We start from the raw sequence: 18466 nt of genomic DNA, 5'->3' as shown, positions 1-18466 counted from the left end.
GGCATCTGGGCGCGCCTAGAATTCACTGAGTGAGAAATAATGAAAATATTTGACGCAAACTTCATATCAGCGCCTCATTCATCTTCATTAGCTCGTACGACTCGTAACAAAATTGCCAAACTATAGAGCTGCAATGTGATATGTATCACGCACTCAACAGAAAGTTCGCATATACGTCAAAAAGTCAGGGCTGCTACTCGATCCGTGCTTAGCCCCAGGGTCCAAAGCGGCCATGGCGTTTTTGCGGCTGACCTGCCAAAAAAGTGAGGCGGCTTGCCAACAAGCATCTGACAAGCCCGTGGCGTTGATGTCCGTGATGCGGGAGGACGGACTAGTGCGACGAGCTGAGTGTGAAATATGCCTACGCTAAGTGGCTCACCGAAATTAAGGCCGCGAGCCACGAGCAGCCACGTCGAATGTTGTGGGATGGGGGAATGGGAGAAAGTGTTTGTGTTTGCATGGTTTTCGTTTGTGTCCAGTCATATGTGCATGTGTGTGTGATTGCGGCTTGCGGCTGCTCACGATGGAGTCACTGGCATCGTCACGCGGGTGAGGGAGGTGACATGTAAGTAAGCACGCCTGTGGTCTTTGGGTCTTTGGGCTTTGGTCAATGGAACAAAAGAGGAGCCATTGAGATCTCCACTGTGCTTCCTGGAGAGGTCCAGCATCTCCACTGCCGTCTTTTGCTGTCTTGAAGTAGGGCTTGGTTGATGCTTGTAAAAAATACTCACGTTAGAAGCTTGCCTATTGGATGCTCATGGAGTGTTAGTTCCTATGTGAGTGTAAGTGTGTATACCGTTTCTGAACGGCGAGTTCTCGACGGTGACGGTTTGACGGTACTATGCCTGTGATCTATGATGGGGTTCATTGCCCAGTGCCAATGATGAGAAGAAGAAGCCTGAAAGATGTTCGAGCGTGTATATAGAGAGCTTCCAGTTCTTGAGCTTTGGTTGGTGATGACATAAGAAAAGTACCTCTCTTTCGCATGTACCCAGATTCACAACCTTGAATTCCTTGGTACGAAGAGACTACTAGGTATTCGTATTAATAATGCTCTTCAAAGGAAGTGATGAAGATCTAGAAATTCACTGGCTACTTATAGTGTAACGAGATACAGAAGAAGTCTACATCTTTCATCTGATCGCACCTGTTTCTTCGAGTATCTGCTATTATCGACATTCTTAGTACCTGTATTGGATCTGGTACGTACCTTAGCAAATGCATGATACATGATACATGATACATGGTACTCCTGGATGCCCTATTGCAATGGCAGGAACAGAGATAGACGACACCTTCCCGTTTGTTACTCCTCTTACCAGAGTTTCCGCCTCAAAATTGAGTTCCAAATCTCGCCTCCATCTTCCATCTTGTCCCTTTTCACATCTTCACCTCCGTGTTCCCCTTTGGGTAATTTTGTGTAAGTCCTTGGCATCTCCTATTATTCCCACGGCAAACCCAGATGCCGAACACTCGCATTACAATTTACAGCCGCCCCGCCATCCCAACTCAGCCTCACTGCAGGTGCCGGATACACCAACCACTCTTCCTCGTGCGATATCAGCCAATTTCTTTTCCCCGAATCTGCTACCAGAATTTAGATGGCCCCGGCGCCCAAATGATCCGCGGCAGCATCGGCAACGGGGTCCAAATCGAGGCAATCCAACCTGAGCTAACTCTGGGTCCACCGTTCTCTCCAGACTGACATCGCTTGCAAGATTCGACTCCGAACTCCATACAGTATCATTCATTGACTAGGAAGCTTCTGTTCGGATTCTATTCGATTTCCCTTTTGCCACCGCTACACAACATCCCGCGCACAAAAAAAAAAGTTTTGTGAGACAGTCATCATCATACGCTCCGTATCCGTCGCACAATGTTAGCGGGCCACAGGGTTTAACATTTTTGTCCATTGATTACTACTACAACCACGACCACTGATACAATCGACATATGGAATTCGAGCTCTCTCGTCATCTTGCTGCAAGGGGTCGTTGAAACTGCCAAGAGGGGAGATATTAATCTAGCTTATAAGCTGATTGATCGGCTAGCAAAGCAATCTCGCTTTCATGGTTAGCTGGCCCAAGGCGGAGTGAGCTAAAAACGAAATCCGATTTCCAAAAATATGAGCTTGGAATAGCCAAGGAAGAATGCCACGAAAAAGCTTCCAAGCTGGAATTAACGGGATCCCGGCACCCTCTTTGCTCCGGGACGTGACGAAAATTCACAATTAAAGGGGTCAATGGTGTTTGTTCGCCGCGTCTCCACCGTGGGAAGAAAGTCGCGTGCAGACGGTGGTCAAGACCAGTCGGCAGAGCGGTAAATCACGCTTTAGCACGCACTGTTTCCAAACCACGGACGGCCATAACGGCGCTTCTCGTACGAGCCGAAGCAGCAGAGACTAGAGGGGGCTCGTATTCACTGGTTGGCTTGTCAGGGATCATGACGTTTAAACCGTCTAGAAGCCGAAAAAGGGGGCCGCCAGACACGCTGCACTGGATTGGGCTTGAGTTGATAACGGCAGGGAGATGCCAAGATGCATGTTGAAGACCAAATGAACCGCGATCTGGAAGATGCACGGAGATGTACGGGGTGCTTGTAAGCGAAGGTGATCCTTGGAGCACGACAAATTCTGTATTCACCGCCTGCTACAGCCTATTCAGACTCGGAGGACATGTCATAATCGATGGCATGGCATGCAAGGGTTGCCATGCTCATGGTGGTTCACCGATGGGTGTACCTGCAGTTTGCAGGCGCTTTTCAATTCTGGACCGAAGGCATTTACGTACTCAAATTTGGTCGATAAGATGACTTCGATGACGGGATTGGCGTGTTGCGCGCGCAGTGGCACGGAGGGGAAGCTTGTGGACGGCATCTCCAGGGAGTTCTGGCATCCAGACATGCAGCTGCTCCCGAACACTGCTTGGCCCCAACATGAAGACATCGGAGCGTGCCTCGTTCAATGTTCTTTATTCCTTCCCGTGACGCCTTGTGTGACACGCCGTGCGACGCAGCCCGTGCTCCAAACATGTGAAGCCGGAGATGGCGACGGCTAAGAATAGAAGGGGATGACTTGGAACGACAAAGATTGGTGAGCAAATAAGCTTTGGATTTGGCCGCTCCTCATTGAGCAAAATCTCACATGCCCAAATCTCACCTGCAGCAGCACGAAGGGTCTCGGGCTGGCAAACGAAACCGCTTGCAATGATTGATCAACAATGCTACTGTCAAGCAATTCCCCTTACGGGTCGATGAACAGGTACCTGCGCATCGCATAGCCGAATGCCACTGCGAGCAAGTACCTACTCTAACCTCGCAGCTTGACGCAGCTTGGCCGCCGCATCCCTTGAATGATCTTGGGTCTGTGCTCGCGGCGGAGAGGCGTCTATTCGCTGGAACAGCCCCCTGGAAAGTGCCCTAGCGTGGTTGTTTCTGGCGTTCTCTCCGCTGGCACTTTAGCGGCTCTAGCGGGTGCGCCACCGCACCGTCACTGGGCTCCCTGGCCTTGGCATCGCCTCCACTGGAGTCAGCAGCGACTCAGCCTTATCCTTAGAGACGAAGAAACATGAGCGCGGGCGAGCTTTCTCCTAGCACGGAGCGGGAGGGGGGTCCCCTGTAACGGCTGTCGTTGATTTCATATATCTAGCACACCGATCTTCCAAACTTGCGTCTTGCTCGGCTCGATTCGATTCACTGCTCCTCCGCTCGCTTTGTTACTGTTGCTGGCATTGATCGTTTGCATCTCTGCCCCCTTTGCTCGCGTGATCAGCTACCGCTACTGTACTGTTCTTGCTTCTGGACTACTTATTTCAGGGTCTATCCCCCACGCACCACACACGCAAAGACGACGACGACGAAAACGACAAAACAGACAAGAAAGAAAAGAAGAAAAATAAAAGCGGAAGATCAGAAGATATCCAGAAAAAATTACTACAAGAGCAAGGAAATCAAGGCGGATATTTTGTGATACCTGGGGTTTTCTGGTCAAGAGGCGTCTGTCTTTCTTTGCACTGCAAACAATGGGAAGCGGCCCTACCCGATTCGCACCACACCAGATCGGAAACGCAACCGCAGCTCAACACCGCAACGATGCAGCGACGAGGTAACCGTGACGTTCGCTTTGCGGCAGATGACGACGACGATTCCGACTATGAGCGCACTTTCACCTACCGGCCCCTGTCCAGGCTGCCCACACCGCCGCCGACCCTGAGCAAGGCGAGCGTGGACCAATACCAATCGCTCGAGGGCGATGAGACGCTAAATCCGCGATACCGAGGTGAGTTTTTTCGGAAATGCTTGTTTTACGAGCTATGCTCTGTCCTGTCCTGTCCTGTCCTGTCCTGTCCTGTCCTGTCCTGCTCTGCTGTGCCCTGTACCGTCTTGTCTTGGCTGGCTGCATGGATGGGGACACGGAAAGGCGGAATACGGAGTAATCCGACTGCAACCTAGGGCTTGCATCTGCATTGCCGCTTTGCCTGGGCGAATCAAGTTTTTGCTAACAGTTCTTGGTTGCAGGTCCCGCCATCCATCTTGTCAATCTGATTCCCGCATCGGCGTCGCTGGCGAGCGCATCGGTGCCCTTTGTCCAGGCCATGCTGTCGAGGGCCGACCTGACCATGGAGATGCTGGCCCTGGCGGTCTGCATTCTCGACAGTCTCGACACAAAGTTTGCCCGCACGTGGCGGCTGTCGTGCCCGCTGTCGTGCCCGCTGCACCCTGACGATGTCGACTCGGCCGCGGCATCACCATCCCTCATCAAGCGACACTCTCTCCCATCGACGCCGCGCGACGCTCCTCGCCGGCAGCTTCACATCGACTCCGTACGTCCCGAAATCATCATCCTGGCTGCGCTTGTCATCGCGGCCAAGTTCACGCAGGATCCGCAGCAGCCACCGCAGTTCTACCGTCTTGCGTGGGGCCGCGGCCTGTGGTCCAACGACCAGCTCAACGTCACGGAGCGGTGCATCATGGAGAGCTTGGACTATCGCATCCTGCCGCTCTGCGACGACGACTGCCTTACCGACGCCATGGTTGACATGCAGCTTGCCGCTGAACTGGAGTCTGGCTCACGGTGGAAGCCTGCTCGCCAACTCACGCCTCCGGATAGTGCAGCGAGCAGCGACTGCGAGTTTGTGCCGAGCCACACCCGATCCAAGACGACGGTTGGCGTGGGGTTTGGCCTGTGAAGATGTGGGGGCAGCGCAAAAAAAGAGGAAACGGTGATGTTTCAGCTGAATATCCCGCAAAGCTGGAAAGTTATCCATATTTTGTTTTCGGCATACTTGACGAGTCATTTGACAAAGCGATGGGCATTTATTCATTTTTTCTAATATCCGGCATTTTTGTTATTCCTTTTATTAGCATGTTGAGGACATGAGCATATTTACAAGGGCGTTTTGGAGAATTGCAAGCGTGGAGCAATAGTGGCCTGACATTCGGCTCACTGGGTTGAGGGATCTTCTTTTATTTTTTATTGGGACTTTTAGAGTCACTAGCATGGTATGATCCTGATGGATGTACCCCTGGGACTCTGAAAAAGGCCTTTTGGGAATCATAACTTGGGAGGGTTCTGAGTTGGATATGACTGTTTTTGGATGGGACACCCATCTCTTTATACCACTTTATATCCTGTTAGTTAGTAGCTACATAGCTTTTGTATTTTGGATACTGAGCATAGTAATCACTTTATGCCTCCTATAGAAGGGGGGCATATGATATACCCAATATGATATTTTTTCCATAACTATCTTGATCTGAACTTTGTTTTTTCTTTTGTGACTCTCTTGTGTTATCTGCTCCCCTTTTTCTTTCACCCAAGAGCCTTGTATTAGTGCATTCTATGCCAGACGTGTTGCATTTTTTCTAAAATTACATGTATATAGAGAGCATGTAGTGTATTATGTCGGGGATGACTTTGCAGAATCAAGGACTCAGTCTCTCCAAACGCCACTTGCCCTCCTTTCCATCCTCGCCCTCCTCCCACTCGTACACGAAGCGATCGTGCAACCTGCTCTCCCTGCCCTGCCAGAACTCGACGCGCTGGGGGACTAGACGCAGACCGCCCCAGAAGTCAGGCACGGGGATCTTGTCCTGGCCCTTGAAGCGCTCTTCGACTTCCTTGACCCAGCCTTCCAGCTGGGCTCTGCCGTCGTCCTCGTACTCTGGATTAGTGGTGGCATCCGTGCCGTTTACCAGCGCCTCGGATCCAGATTCTGGCTGCTTCGCTGAGGGCTGGGGCTTGAGCACGGCAGACTGACGACTCGCCCAAGCTCCAATACGACTTCCCCTCACGCGAGTATCAAAGTACGTCTGGCTCTCCTCCCGGGAATTCGTCTCCGTAATACCCTCGACACGAACCTGCCTCTGCAAGGGTGGCCAGTAGAAGACGAGGCTGGCGTGCGGGTTTGTCTGCAAATCATGCGCCTTACGCGAGGTGCCGAGGTTAGTGTACATGACGAAACCGTGGGGGTCGAGCTCCTTGAGGTAGACGATGCGGGAGGAGACGCGGCCGGAGGGGAGGTGGGCGGTGGACAAGGTGCATGCTTCGGGCTGGGAGATGGACGGGGTGCGCTGGGCGAGGGAGAACCAGGCGTTGAATTGGGGGATGGGGGAAGTTGGGTCGAGGTCGGAGCGGTGGAGTTGGGAGAGGGTGAATTGGGGGGCTTGGCCGTGGGGGTGGTGGCCTGCTGGGGCGACTGTTTTTTGAGGAGTGTTAGTTTATATGATGCTGTATGATGGGGTGGTGATGGTTGAGTTGTGGTGTTGAGGGGATGAGTCATGAGAGGATGTGATGAGTGAGTGAGAATGAGGTAGAGAGACACAGACATGGACATGAACACAGTGAAAGAGACGTACAAATCAGCTTCTCCTCCTCAGTGGTGAGCACCGTCGAAGGCCGGCGATACAAAGCCATCCTCGTCCTCGTCGTGGCCGTCGAAGCGAAATATCGCAAGCCTGAATATCTCATCAAAATCGAGAGATGCAGCCAGTAACTTAAAGCTGATCCCCCCTCCCTTAAAAAGAAAGTAGGAGCAAAAGCTGTGATGAGATTTTAAAATAGACGGATTATTACGAGATTATGAGTTTGAGTATAGGTAGTGAATCATGATCATGGATTGAGTAAATGAAGTTCTTAGAATTTGAGGGAAAGAAGGTGCTAAAAGTGGGACAGCCGTCCGATTGCATGACGCTCTCGAAATCGAATGAGGCGCTTTTAGCCGTGGGGATCTGGGAATTGTGTAGCTTCTACACTTTTTTCCCATGATTGCAGTAGCAAAACCGTGAGTAGACTGTACTTCCGTCTTGATTGGTGCTTTAGCCAATTGGACGCTGGACGTTGCCAGGTTCTCCACTGAAAAGCCAGTGTTTTGGATGACAAAGCATCTATTGATGAACAGCTGGAGTCTTGTGCGCTACCATTTGAGGCTGTTGATTTGTTTCAACGGCTTGATTAAGTGAAATTAATCACCTCTTTTTGAAGCTCCTAAGAGCTGTATACTCGTTGTTCTAGAGTGTTGAATTCTACAATTGCTGATGCTTGAAAAAACTGTCGAAATAAACATACCTGTAAAGATGTATACAAAACTCACCTCTCAAATAAACCTACATACAAAACACACACACATACAAAACACACATACACGCAAAACGCACGGAACGCACATACGTACATACGTACGCACATACGCATACGTATAAAAATACGTATGCGTATACAAACATGTTTATTGGGTATCATACGAATATCATCTACGGTCCGTTGGCTTCAACGCCACACAAACCCAAAAAACCCTCCAAATGAAGCAAATGTTGCCCTTTGCTGAAATACGGGTTTTATACCTAGGACGTACTCTAACACGTAACGTCCGGGAAAAAGAATAAGAAATAACCTTCTACATCATACCGCCTTTTTGAATAAACCGAAATGTTCGCCTTCCACCCAAAAGAAACCATCGAAAGTGAAAACCGAAACGAAAGAAAATCTACTCTGTACAGTCTTTGGGAAAATGCGCCGCCGCGTCTGACAACATATAGCCTCTTTACGAGCTAGCCATAACAAGTGCCAGGAGCGCCATCCTGCAGTAAAGACCATACCGCATCTGTAAATCAATGTTAGCCAATTCACCTCCTCATTTCGCTGGGGAGTTGTGCTTACCTGTCTAAAGTACGCCGCCCTCTGGTCAAAGTCCACCTCCTCAGCCACCTCCTCATTCCTGGGCAGAGGGTGCAACACAACCATGGAGCTCTTGGCATTCTTCAGCGTAGCGTTATCCACGCGGTATGAATCCTTGACCTTCTCATAAGCCTCCACGCTCTCGAACCGCTCCTTCTGAACACGCGTGCAGTACAGGACGTCACTGCGGGCCAGGATCTCGGGTGTCAGAGTCTCAGACTCAACCAGGAGCTGTCCTGATGCAATCAGCTGCTCTCTCACCTTGGCAGGGAGAGACAGAGCCTTGGGGGACACCAGCTGGACCTTGACCTGGTAGTGCTGGAGCAGGTACACCAGCGAGTGAACAGGTCGGCCATACAGGAGATCACCCAGGAAGGTAATGGTCAGACCCTGAACAGTACCCAGCTCCTCACGGATGGTGAAGAGGTCGAGGAATGCCTGGGTCGGGTGCTCCTTGCTACCGTTTCCGCCGTTGACAACCGGGACGGGGCAGTACTTGTCTGCAATGTCCACAGAGGTTTCCTGGGGGTGGCGCAAGACAACTGCATCTCCGTAGCAGGCCAGCGTTCGCAGAGTGTCCTGCAGCGTCTCGCCCTTCTGAACAGACGAGCTGGAGGTCGAAATCGCAATGGTGCGTCCGCCAAGTCTCTGCATGGCAGCATCAAACGAAGCCGAGGTGCGAGTAGAGGGCTCGTAGAAGAGTGTGCAGAGAACACGTCCGCGGAGGACGTTCAAGACGCCCTCACGCTGAACGCCAAGTCGCATCTCCTGGGCAACAGTAAAGAGCAAGTGCAGGTCAGCTCGGGTATACTGCTTCACAGACAGAACGTGAGAGTTCTTGAACGAGTTGGGCTGCGACAGCAGCTGCTGGAGAGGGGAGCTGGCGGCGGGCTGGGGTGACAGAGACAGACCCAACTCATCCACGGCGCTTCCCAGTCTGGCGGGCGAGCCCAGTCCCTCCATGTTGCGGAACCTAGCCGCAATCTTGGGGCTGCTGAACGCGGCCTGCTGTCTGGGCTTGGGGCTCTCGGTGACCTGGGTAATGAGGCCCATGGCGGGCTTCAGAGGGGGAGAGACGGGGATGTCCCGAGGAATGTTGTGCGAAGACATATCCTTGCCCTTGGGGGGCACCGGCAGGAGCTCACCGTCCAAGCAGACGGTGGCGTCCTGGAAAGTGACCCTGCGGACAGATCCGCGCATCACACGGCCCTCAAACGGCGACCACACGCTGCCGGGGAGAACCTGGTAAGGACGATCAATCTCAACCTCGATGCTGGTACCGACCTGATCATGGAGCTCAAAGATCTCCATGGGGTTCTGGTAAAGCTTCTCCTTGAGGTCGTCAACTGTCAGCTTGCCCTCGGTGACAGAGGTCAGCAGCAGCGGAAGGGCATCCGCAACGCCGCTGGATGTGTCAGCCTTGTGGCCCAGGGACTCGGCGAGCTGGTAAGGCAGGCTTCCGACGGAGAAGACGTCAATGTGTGCCATGTTCTCCCAGAGAGCAGCCTGGTCCTCGGGGGTGGGGAGGAGTCGGTCAAGCTCAGGGTAGTCCTTGGTAGACAGGTAGAGAGAGTAGATGGAGACGTCGCAGGAAACACGCAGACCCTTGGCCTTGGACAGCGCAATCAGCCGAATGTCGTCCTTGTTCGTAACCGAAGTAACGTGAATGCGGCGGTTGTGCAGCGAAGCAAGCAACAGGATCGACGCCAGGTCAGTCAGCTTGGCATCGGTCACAATGACCTTGTGCGTCGGCCAGGCGTCAAAGTGGGCAGTGACGGCAGCCACCTTGCTAATGTTGCCAGACAAGTGGTTGAAGGGGATGAAGAGGGAGCCGACTTCACCGGCAAGGGCGCTGATCTGGCTGTCGTTCTCCGAAGTGGCAGAGACAGACAGGTTGTAGTCGCAGAAGTCGCCGAGCTTGCTGTTCTGCTGAGCAGCCCTCAGAGTGATGGCGTCAGTGATGGCACCCTCGAGGCCGAGAGGCATGACGCGGATCATGCTGAAGCCCGCAGCGATGGAGGCCTTGGTGACAACCTCCATGTCGTGGCTCTGGGGGGTGACAAGTCCGGGAACAAAGGCTGCAACGTTGACCAGGCCGGGCAGGACAACCGTCTTGTGGCTAGTCTGGTAATCGCGCTTGGCAACATTGAGCTCGAAGCTTCGGGCAATGGCCTCAATCAGAATCTTGGCGTTCTTGACGTTGGTAACCAGGGGGATCTGGTAGTCAACAGCCATACGACGAGTCTGGTAACCCTTGCTCATGTAGTTGGCCGGGCGGCGGTACTTGTTGTTGGAAGGCAGGTTGATGTACAGATCAATTGTGTTCTTGGACAGGTGCTGAGTGAGAGAAAACTCCGATTCCTTGTCCTCCTCCTTACCGAGGACTTCGAGGTACTGGACGGGAACTCCGTGCTCCTGCAAGAAATCGGCGGTACCAGCGGTGGCAAACAGTTTGTAGCCAATCTTCTGCAGCTTCTGCACCGACGGCAACATCTCCTTCTTGTCCTTGTACGAACCAATGGACAGCAGAATGTTCTTCTTGGGGATCTTGAATCCAGTGGACAGGAGAGCCTTGAGGTATGCCTCGTTCTTGTCGACACCAAAGCAGGCAACTTCACCAGTAGAAGCCATTTCGACACCAAGGACGGGGTCGGCGCCGGAGAGACGAGAGAAACTGAACTGAGGCACCTTGACACCAACGCAGTCGGGAGGAATATCCGTGGGAGGGTACTCCTGGAAGGGCTGGTTCATGATGGCCTTGGTGGCCATCTCGATGAGGTCAACACCCATGGTCTTGGAAACGAATGGGAACGAGCGGGAAGCTCGGACGTTACACTCAATGACCTTGATGTCGTTGTCCTTGGCAATGAACTGGATGTTGAAGGGGCCAGTCACGTTCAGGGCGGCACCAATCTTGCGAGTGGCCTCCACAATGCGATCGATAGTGGTGCGCTCAAGATCCTGAGGGGGCAGGATTAGCGTGGCGTCACCGGAGTGAACACCAGCGTTCTCCACGTGCTCGGAAATGAAGTGACCGACCATAACACCGTCCTTGGCGACAGCGTCCATCTCAATCTCCTTTGCGTTCTCAATGTACTTGGTAATGACGACTGGGTGCTCGCGAGAGACCTCGGCAGCCTGGGCCAGGTAGCTCTCCAGGTCCTTCTCAGAGTAAACAGTGTTCATGGCAGCGCCAGAAAGGACGTATGAAGGGCGGACCAGCACAGGGTAGGAGACTGCCTGGCAGAAAGCCCTGGCCTCCTCAAAGCTAGTAAGCTCCTTCCAGGTAGGCTGGTCGACGCCGATTCGGTCCAGCATACGAGAGAACTTGTATCGGTTCTCAGCGGTATCAATCATCTCGGGAGAGGTACCCAGCACCTTGACTCCAGCGCGATGCAGAGGAAGGGCAATGTTGTTGGGGGTCTGGCCACCCATGGCACCAAGAACGCCGTGTGCATTCTCCAGCTGGTAAATGTCCAGAACCGTCTCGAGCGTGATGTTCTCAAAGTACAGCTTGTCCGCCTCGTCGTAATCTGTGCTCACCGTCTCTGGGTTGTAGTTGACCATGATGGTCTTGTGGCCGGTGGCTCGCAGGGTACGGATGGCACGGACAGAGCACCAATCGAACTCGACAGACGAGCCGATACGGTACACACCAGAGCCGAGAACCATGACACCATGGTCCTCAAAGTCGACATCGTGCTCAGACGCGTTGTAGGTGAGGTACAGGTAGTTGGTAAAGGCAGGGAACTCGGCAGCAACCGTGTCAATCTGCTTGACAAAGGGCTGGATGCCAGCGTCAAGCCTGAGGCGGCGGACAGCGATTTCGTTGGAGCTCCAGAACTTGGCTAGCTGTCGGTCGCAGAAACCCAGACGCTTGGCTTGCAGAAGGATGCTGGGGTTCTGTGCAATATCGACGGTGGTGAACTGAGTCATTTGCTTGGAGAAATCGCTCAGTCCCTTGAGCTTTCGGAGGAACCACTTGTCAATTCGGGTCATTTCCCAAATCTTGTCGACGGAGTAGCCCTGGTGCATGGCGTTGGCAATGGCAAACAGACGCTGGTCAGAGGGCGTCTGCAGCTCGTCATCGATGCTCATGAGAGCCTTGGTCTCGTTGAAGCCAAGGTTGTGGAAGTCGATGGCTCGGATAGCCTTTTGAATGGCTTCTTCAAACGAGCGACCAATGCTCATGACTTCACCGACACTCTTCATGGAAGATCCGAGCTGGGTGGAGACACGAGTGAACTTCTTCAAGTCCCATCTGGGCATCTTGACGACAACGTAGTCGAGAGAAGGCTCGAAGCAGGCGCAAGTAACCTTGGTCACCGAGTTCTTAATCTCCTTGAGAGGAATTCCAAGACCCAGCTTGGCGGCAATAAAGGCCAAGGGATAACCTGTGGCCTTGGAGGCCAAGGCAGAGGATCGGGACAATCGAGCGTTGACCTCAATAATGCAGTACTCCCGAGAGAAGGGGTTCAGAGCATACTGAATGTTACACTCACCGACAACGCCAAGGTGTCGAATGACATTGACGGCCGTTGTTCGGAGCATGTTGTAGTCTTCATCTGAGAGGGTCTGGGAGGGGGCGACCACGATGGAATCACCAGTGTGGATACCAAGAGGGTCAAAGTTCTCCATGTTACAGACAGTAATGCAGTTGTCCTGGGCATCTCGAACAACTTCATATTCGATTTCTTTCCATCCCTTCATACTTCGCTCAATCAGGACTTGAGGACTGGCGGCGAATGCCTTGTGGCAGAGATCCAGCAGCTCCTGCTCATTGTTGGCGAAACCACTGCCAAGACCACCCAGGGCATAGGCGGCACGGACAATGACGGGGAAGCCAATGTCCTTGACGACATGGAGAGCTTCATCCACATTGCTGGCTGAGGCTGACTTGGCGCACTTTTCGCCAATGGAGTCCATGCTTCGGGCAAAGAGCTCTCGGTCCTCGGTGGTGATGATGGTGTCGATGGGGGTACCCAGAACCTTGACACCAAGGCTCTCAAACTCATCCTTGAGTTGGATACCGACCTGCAGAGCAGTCTGGCCACCGAAAGTGACGTAGATGGCATCTGGTCGCTCATACAGGATGACCTTTCGGACGAACTCGGCGTTGACAGGCAGGAAGTAGACCTTGTCGGCCAAGCCCTTTGAGGTTTGAATGGTGGCAATGTTGGGGTTGATGAGGACAGTGTAGATGCCTTCCTCCTTGAGAGCCTTGATGGCCTGGCTACCAGAGTAGTCGAACTCGCCAGCCTGGCCAATGCTGAGACCACCACTGCCAAGAACAAGGACCTTCTTGACAGAAACCCGAGGGTGAAGCCTCTCGTTCTCCGCAATGGTTCCGCCGGGGAAAGCGACGGGAGCCTTGAGAAGAGCAGGGTTCTCAGCGCAGTTGGCCATGGTGTCAATGAAGACGTCAAAGAGATACTCTGTGTCGCGAGGGCCAGGGGTGCTCTCGGGGTGGAACTGGACGCTAAAGTATGGCTTCTCAACGTGCATGATACCCTCGTTGCTGCCATCGTTGGCGTTGACGAAGAGCTCTGTCCAGCCGGTGGGCAGGCTGGCGGCATCCACAGCGAAACCGTGGTTCTGGGAAGTGATGTGGCACTTTCCAGTGACCATGCTTGTGCAGGGAATGTTGTGGCCGCGGTTACCAAACTTCATCTTGGCGGTCTTTGCACCAGAAGCGCGGGCCATGAGCTGGTGGCCCAAGCAGATGCCGAAGATGGGGATCTTGTTGGTCTCCATGACGGCAGCAATGTTCTTGGCAGTGCTCTCAAGGACAGCTGGGTCACCAGGACCGTTGGAGATGAAGAGACCGTCGTACTCTTCACCGGCAGCCTTGGCCAGATCGTAGTCCCAAGGGACAACTACGACTTCGACACCTCGCTTGAGGAAGCATCGAAGCTGGTTGTACTTCATACCAACATCGACACAGAGAACACGGATTGTCCGGCCGGAGGGATGCTTGCGAGCAACAACGGACGCGGGAGGCTTATACAACTTGGGCTCCTTGACGGATACTACGAAAGGCATGAGCATATTGTCTTTTTGTGGGTTTATCTAGTAAAGAGGGAGGCAGATGGGGAAACTCACCCTGTGCCACCAAGTTCTGTGTGTTTGGGTTTACCCAGTCAATTGCCTCGAATTCGTCGAGAGAGGCGAGGCCATTGGCGGCGCCGTTGCCAGCAGCGGCAATGCTGGCAAGTCTCATCTTGCCCAGCATGCTACCCTTTTCACGGATCCGCTTGGTCAAGGCTCTGGTGTCGACGCCATACATGGCGGGAACGCCCTGCTCCTTGAGCCATGTGCCCAGGGAGGAGGTAGCGAGGAAGTGGGAGAAGTCCTCGCCGCAGTAAGAAGCGGTAACAAGACCGGCAATGTGAATCTGGGACGACTCAAAGTGGGCAGGCAGGTCGCCGAGCAGCTCGTCCAGCGTCTCCCGCGAAGGGACACCATAGTTTCCGACTAAGGGAAAGGTGATGACGAGGATCTGGCCGCGATATGAGGGGTCTGTGATGGATTCGGGGTAGCCCACCATGCCGGTCTGGAAAACCAGCTCTCCGGCGATGCTCTTCTCAGCACCGAAGCTGTAACCCTGGTAGGTTGAGCCATCCTCGAGCTCAAGGCAGACGAGGCGCTCGCTGCTGCCATAGCTGGCCGAGGCGGGCTTGAGGAGCTGAACAGCCATGTTTTTTGGTGTAAAAGGTTGTTTTCTTTTCCTCTTTTGTGTGATTGAGGTTCAGCAGAAAGCAACTCCTGATTTTTCGCCGTTCAAGAAGCTTTTTCCCCAGCTGTCTTGTTACTGACGATACCCAAGGCGGGGCAAAAGATGGTGATGAAGAGAAAGTGAGGGGCGAAGGTTTGCTGGCGACTGACACGAAAAACTCGTTTTCAGAGCTTCTCCCGGGCAGGTCAAAAGCTACCTCGCTGTCATCTGCTTCCTCAACAATTGCAAGGCGTCCTTCAGAGAGTATGGAGAGAAAGAAAGAAGCTTGAAGGATGCTCTTGCCGTAGTTGAGGAGGAGGAAGAAGAAAGGAAAGGAAGAGAAAAAAAAATCTCGGCGGATTTGACACCATCTTATTTTTTTTTTCCTCTTGCCAATCAATACCATCATCAAGCCATGACTGGCGCGGATTAGCCTCGAAATGTTGAGAGCCAGCGCCTCGCCATTGGCCAATGCAGCTGAGATCACAGCGCCCGTTCCACCGCCACCAGCCAGATGGGCCAATGACGGCGCTGCTCGGGGGGCTCTAGATTGCCTATGATGGATGTTTGCAGGCGTTTGCGTGGTATTCCTTCAGAAGCCCACGCACTAAACGGACCCCGCAGCGGCCCTGGGACCCCCAAAAGAAAAAAAAATTCAATGGATCGAATAAGATTGACCCCTCCATCGGTGATGGATTCATTGTTGCCTCTTCGGTTCATACGAGATACGATCCGTCGTTGAGTGTTTGAACAAGCACGAGGCAAACTGTATGACGAGAGCAGAAATGAGAGATGGATTGTAGAACACAGACATCTCCAGATTAGCATTGTACGAGCACGCTGTGAAGCAGGAAACCAGCTCTCCTGGTGTCACGAGACTCTTCCTCTCCCAGAAGCACATGTTTCTACCACCATCTCGTTTGTGGAGCACCATCCAAACGCCTCCGCAGATCTTTTTTTTTCTCTTGCTTTTTTCCCACCATGTGGATCACGGCAAGCCAAAAAAAGATGCAAAGATGGTTGGGGGACGAGCATCCTGATTTGCTCTTGTTTTGATTAGTCGAACCCGTAGGTAAGCGGTTGCGATGTGTAATTGTCTATCGTACAAGTTATTCTCACCTTGGACCTTGGCAACTCAGCCCTAATGAGATTGAGTTTAGTCTGTAAATTTCTTCCATGATCGAAGAGAACTAGATACCATCCTGGGTGACCTTCATTCCCGCCCACCTACCTATGTGCGGAAAGTCTACGCCAGGTGTGTTGCTGCTGGGCCTTCTGGTAATTACAATACTGTAATGAAGAATTTCATTCAATCAACAGCTTTCTCAATATACCTAGTAGAAAACATTCACCAGTTGGGAAGATATTGTGTAGAAAGGGGCATTTGCTCTTGTGTCTTCCAAAGTTGCAAATAGTACCAGTATAATCATGTAATACTACCTCATAGGACACCATTAACCAAAACATCAGGTAGGTAGCCATCGCCAGTAGAAATGGCGTTCAATTCGCAAAAGATACAAATCGCCCAACAATCACACCACCTGCACCTGCGGGTTATCTCTCCAATTATAGCCAGGCCTGCGCCGAGGGTTGTAAATCACTACTACCCAGATGAGCATTACCACCGCGATGTACAGGACTACAATAGATATCGGTATCCACGCAGAGTGATCTCCATAGTCTTCCAGAATCATTATCCAACATGCGAACATGCCAGCCAATAATAGAAGGTTTAAGGATGCATATACAAACACGAAACCCTCCCAAGCTGATCGGCGAGGGGATCCGCGTGTGAATATGCCGATCGAGTCAGGAATATGCAAAACGCGGGACTGGATGTTGTAGCCTCGGGTGGCTACTGAAACGAGGACGGGGTTTGGCTGGCCATTTCGGACTTGGCGGCCGAATAATAACCTGATGGTCTTCATGGTACTTCTCTTGGCACCTCTTGACGGTCTGGAGGCCCCAGCAGTTGCATTTTCTGGTGTAAGTCAGCGAGTTGCTCTGATTGGAAGGTGAGCCGGCGAAGCGCAGTTATAGCTGCGTTGATCTTACCTTGAGGGGGAATATGAGGGGGAGGAGGAGGAGGATGGGGGCGAGGAGGAAGATAAGAGGGAGGAGGAGGAGCGGGAGTCGTTGAATACGTTGAGGACATGGCTGATGAGAGTAGCCAAATGGTCGAGTAGATGAATATGTAAATTGGTGTAAGGGGAGGTTTATCCTATTTCTGATGAATGGTGGCACTTCTTTTTATAAGAGAGAATGAAAGTATATTAGAATATTCCACCAGCGACCTAGAAGGTCCCAAAAGTGTATCCGACAATAATCTTAATGGCAGATTCTGAGTTTCGAAGCCCTCTGTTAAACTTTGGGGTAGAGGCCAGAATACATGTTCAAAGTTTTGTCATTAAGGCTAGGTACTTGAGGCCTTTCGGAGAGAAACGCATACCAGATTCACCAGCCAACCTATTTTTTAACCGTTATCACCAGTACCAGGTTTTATCCGCTGCTACATTATATGCCTGGAGGTGGACGCCTCCTTTCATAATTTCAGTAGTAAGAACCACAAAATGACATCCCAAACATCAATCTTACAGCCAGATCATGATCTGCTGATTCATATATGCGTTATCAAACCCACTCTCAGATCATTGGTTTATGGATCACATATAATGGCAATTATATGACAAAACCAGTACTCCTGATGTATCTGACTTGAACCAAACCAATGATTTGCATCTCCTATACCGTATGTAATTTCCGACCTTCGGCCCAGACATAATCTGGGGAACGGCGACGACCGAAAACCACCATTAGCCAAGCGATGGCAATCAGTGGAATCGCAAACATCAAATAAGCCAATATTAATCTAGGAATCGAAAATTCTCTCGACTCGACAAGATAACGCAGCATGAGAATCGCTGCAACAACAATAGTAAGGAACAAAAGGAGGAAAGCTAAATATGCCACCAAATACCCTTCATAAGCTTGTAGGCGAGCAGGACCTGACGAAAACATGCCGTATTGATTGGGAATGCCCATTATCTGCTGAATCTCATAGCCACGTCTGGCGAGTGTAACATGGGCAGAATTGACCGTGTTGTTGACGATGCGATCCTCACCGAGCCAGTAGGTGAGCTGCTCAGTTCTATTCATTTCAGGAGGTGTCCTGACGGCTAGTTAAGCAAGGAGTCAGTGAAGTTGTCCATGTACGAGGGAGCTGGGTGATGCAGACACGTACACCTATTCTCTTCAGGTAGATGATATGGTGCGAGGGGTTCTGTTTTCTGTGCCATGGTGTGTGGAATAATGTGAAACTGATATAATTATGGATTCCAATGTAGTATCTTTACTCTGAATATCAGGCAAAGATTAAGAATTGTTGAGCAGAAGCAAGATGAGACTTCAATTTAAGGATAGCACATGTATTGTTAAATGGATCTGAGAAATTGCTCAAGACGTAACTTTGTCTGCCACAGGGCGGCCTCTCACACACAAAATAATGTTTAAGCCCTAATTTTCTCTCATATTCACGCATATCCATTCATAAATAACAAGGTTTTCAGGTACCCAGCTCT

The 18466-nt window shown here is 51.9% G+C and overlaps 5 protein-coding genes across 5 annotated transcripts; 1 reads left to right on the top strand and 4 right to left on the bottom strand.

Moving 5' to 3' along the window:
- Positions 1–3605: 3605 nt before the first annotated feature.
- On the top strand, positions 3606–5725 carry V8C40DRAFT_255724 (uncharacterized protein). Its single transcript, XM_083218117.1, has 2 exons — positions 3606–4276; positions 4516–5725. Exons 1-2 carry the CDS (start codon positions 4090–4092, stop codon positions 5184–5186), a joined length of 858 nt encoding a protein of 285 aa, XP_083068566.1. The 5' UTR covers positions 3606–4089; the 3' UTR covers positions 5187–5725.
- On the bottom strand, positions 5649–7211 carry V8C40DRAFT_255719 (pyridoxamine 5'-phosphate oxidase). Its single transcript, XM_083218116.1, has 2 exons — positions 6856–7211; positions 5649–6695 (listed from the first exon to the last, which is right to left on the bottom strand). Exons 1-2 carry the CDS (start codon positions 6965–6967, stop codon positions 5923–5925), a joined length of 885 nt encoding a protein of 294 aa, XP_083068565.1. The 5' UTR covers positions 6968–7211; the 3' UTR covers positions 5649–5922.
- Positions 7212–7503: 292 nt separating this feature from the next.
- Positions 7504–15237, bottom strand: V8C40DRAFT_255716 (bifunctional carbamoylphosphate synthetase/aspartate transcarbamylase). Its single transcript, XM_083218115.1, has 3 exons — positions 14276–15237; positions 8156–14202; positions 7504–8099 (listed from the first exon to the last, which is right to left on the bottom strand). The coding sequence occupies exons 1-3, from the start codon at positions 14868–14870 to the stop codon at positions 8040–8042; spliced, it is 6702 nt and encodes a 2233-aa protein (XP_083068564.1). The 5' UTR covers positions 14871–15237; the 3' UTR covers positions 7504–8039.
- Positions 15238–16420: 1183 nt separating this feature from the next.
- Positions 16421–17043, bottom strand: V8C40DRAFT_283124 (uncharacterized protein; the record flags this gene model as incomplete). The annotated part of the gene is made up of 2 exons (XM_083221900.1): positions 16421–16869; positions 16944–17043. The coding sequence occupies 2 exons, from the start codon at positions 17041–17043 to the stop codon at positions 16421–16423; spliced, it is 549 nt and encodes a 182-aa protein (XP_083068563.1).
- Positions 17044–17344: 301 nt separating this feature from the next.
- On the bottom strand, positions 17345–18458 carry V8C40DRAFT_283122 (uncharacterized protein). Its single transcript, XM_083221899.1, has 2 exons — positions 18130–18458; positions 17345–18064 (listed from the first exon to the last, which is right to left on the bottom strand). The coding sequence occupies exons 1-2, from the start codon at positions 18182–18184 to the stop codon at positions 17631–17633; spliced, it is 489 nt and encodes a 162-aa protein (XP_083068562.1). The 5' UTR covers positions 18185–18458; the 3' UTR covers positions 17345–17630.
- Positions 18459–18466: the final 8 nt, after the last annotated feature.

This window comes from Trichoderma camerunense (assembly GCF_050948025.1).
Source record: "Trichoderma camerunense strain CBS 138272 chromosome Unknown V8C40scaffold_21, whole genome shotgun sequence".
Lineage (NCBI taxonomy): Eukaryota > Fungi > Ascomycota > Sordariomycetes > Hypocreales > Hypocreaceae > Trichoderma > Trichoderma camerunense.
This window is presented reverse-complemented; position numbering and strand designations above follow the sequence as displayed.

Bases quoted from the DNA above. Each gene is read 5' to 3' on its own strand.
- V8C40DRAFT_255716 (XM_083218115.1), bottom strand. From the start codon at position 14,870: ATGGCTGTTCAGCTCCTCAAGCCCGCCTCGGCCAGCTATGGCAGCAGC. The intron at 14,203-14,275 runs GTGAGTTTCCCC...TGCCTTTCGTAG, and splicing joins ACAGAACTTGGTGGCACAGG to TATCCGTCAAGGAGCCCAAG. The intron at 8,100-8,155 runs GTAAGCACAACT...ATTGATTTACAG, and splicing joins GGGCGGCGTACTTTAGACAG to ATGCGGTATGGTCTTTACTG.
- V8C40DRAFT_283122 (XM_083221899.1), bottom strand. From the start codon at position 18,184: ATGGCACAGAAAACAGAACCCCTCGCACCATATCATCTACCTGAAGAG. The intron at 18,065-18,129 runs GTACGTGTCTGC...TTGCTTAACTAG, and splicing joins TCTACCTGAAGAGAATAGGT to CCGTCAGGACACCTCCTGAA.
- V8C40DRAFT_255724 (XM_083218117.1), top strand. From the start codon at position 4,090: ATGCAGCGACGAGGTAACCGTGACGTTCGCTTTGCGGCAGATGACGAC. The intron at 4,277-4,515 runs GTGAGTTTTTTC...TCTTGGTTGCAG, and splicing joins GCTAAATCCGCGATACCGAG to GTCCCGCCATCCATCTTGTC.
- V8C40DRAFT_255719 (XM_083218116.1), bottom strand. From the start codon at position 6,967: ATGAGATATTCAGGCTTGCGATATTTCGCTTCGACGGCCACGACGAGG. The intron at 6,696-6,855 runs GTACGTCTCTTT...CTCAAAAAACAG, and splicing joins TGAGGAGGAGAAGCTGATTT to TCGCCCCAGCAGGCCACCAC.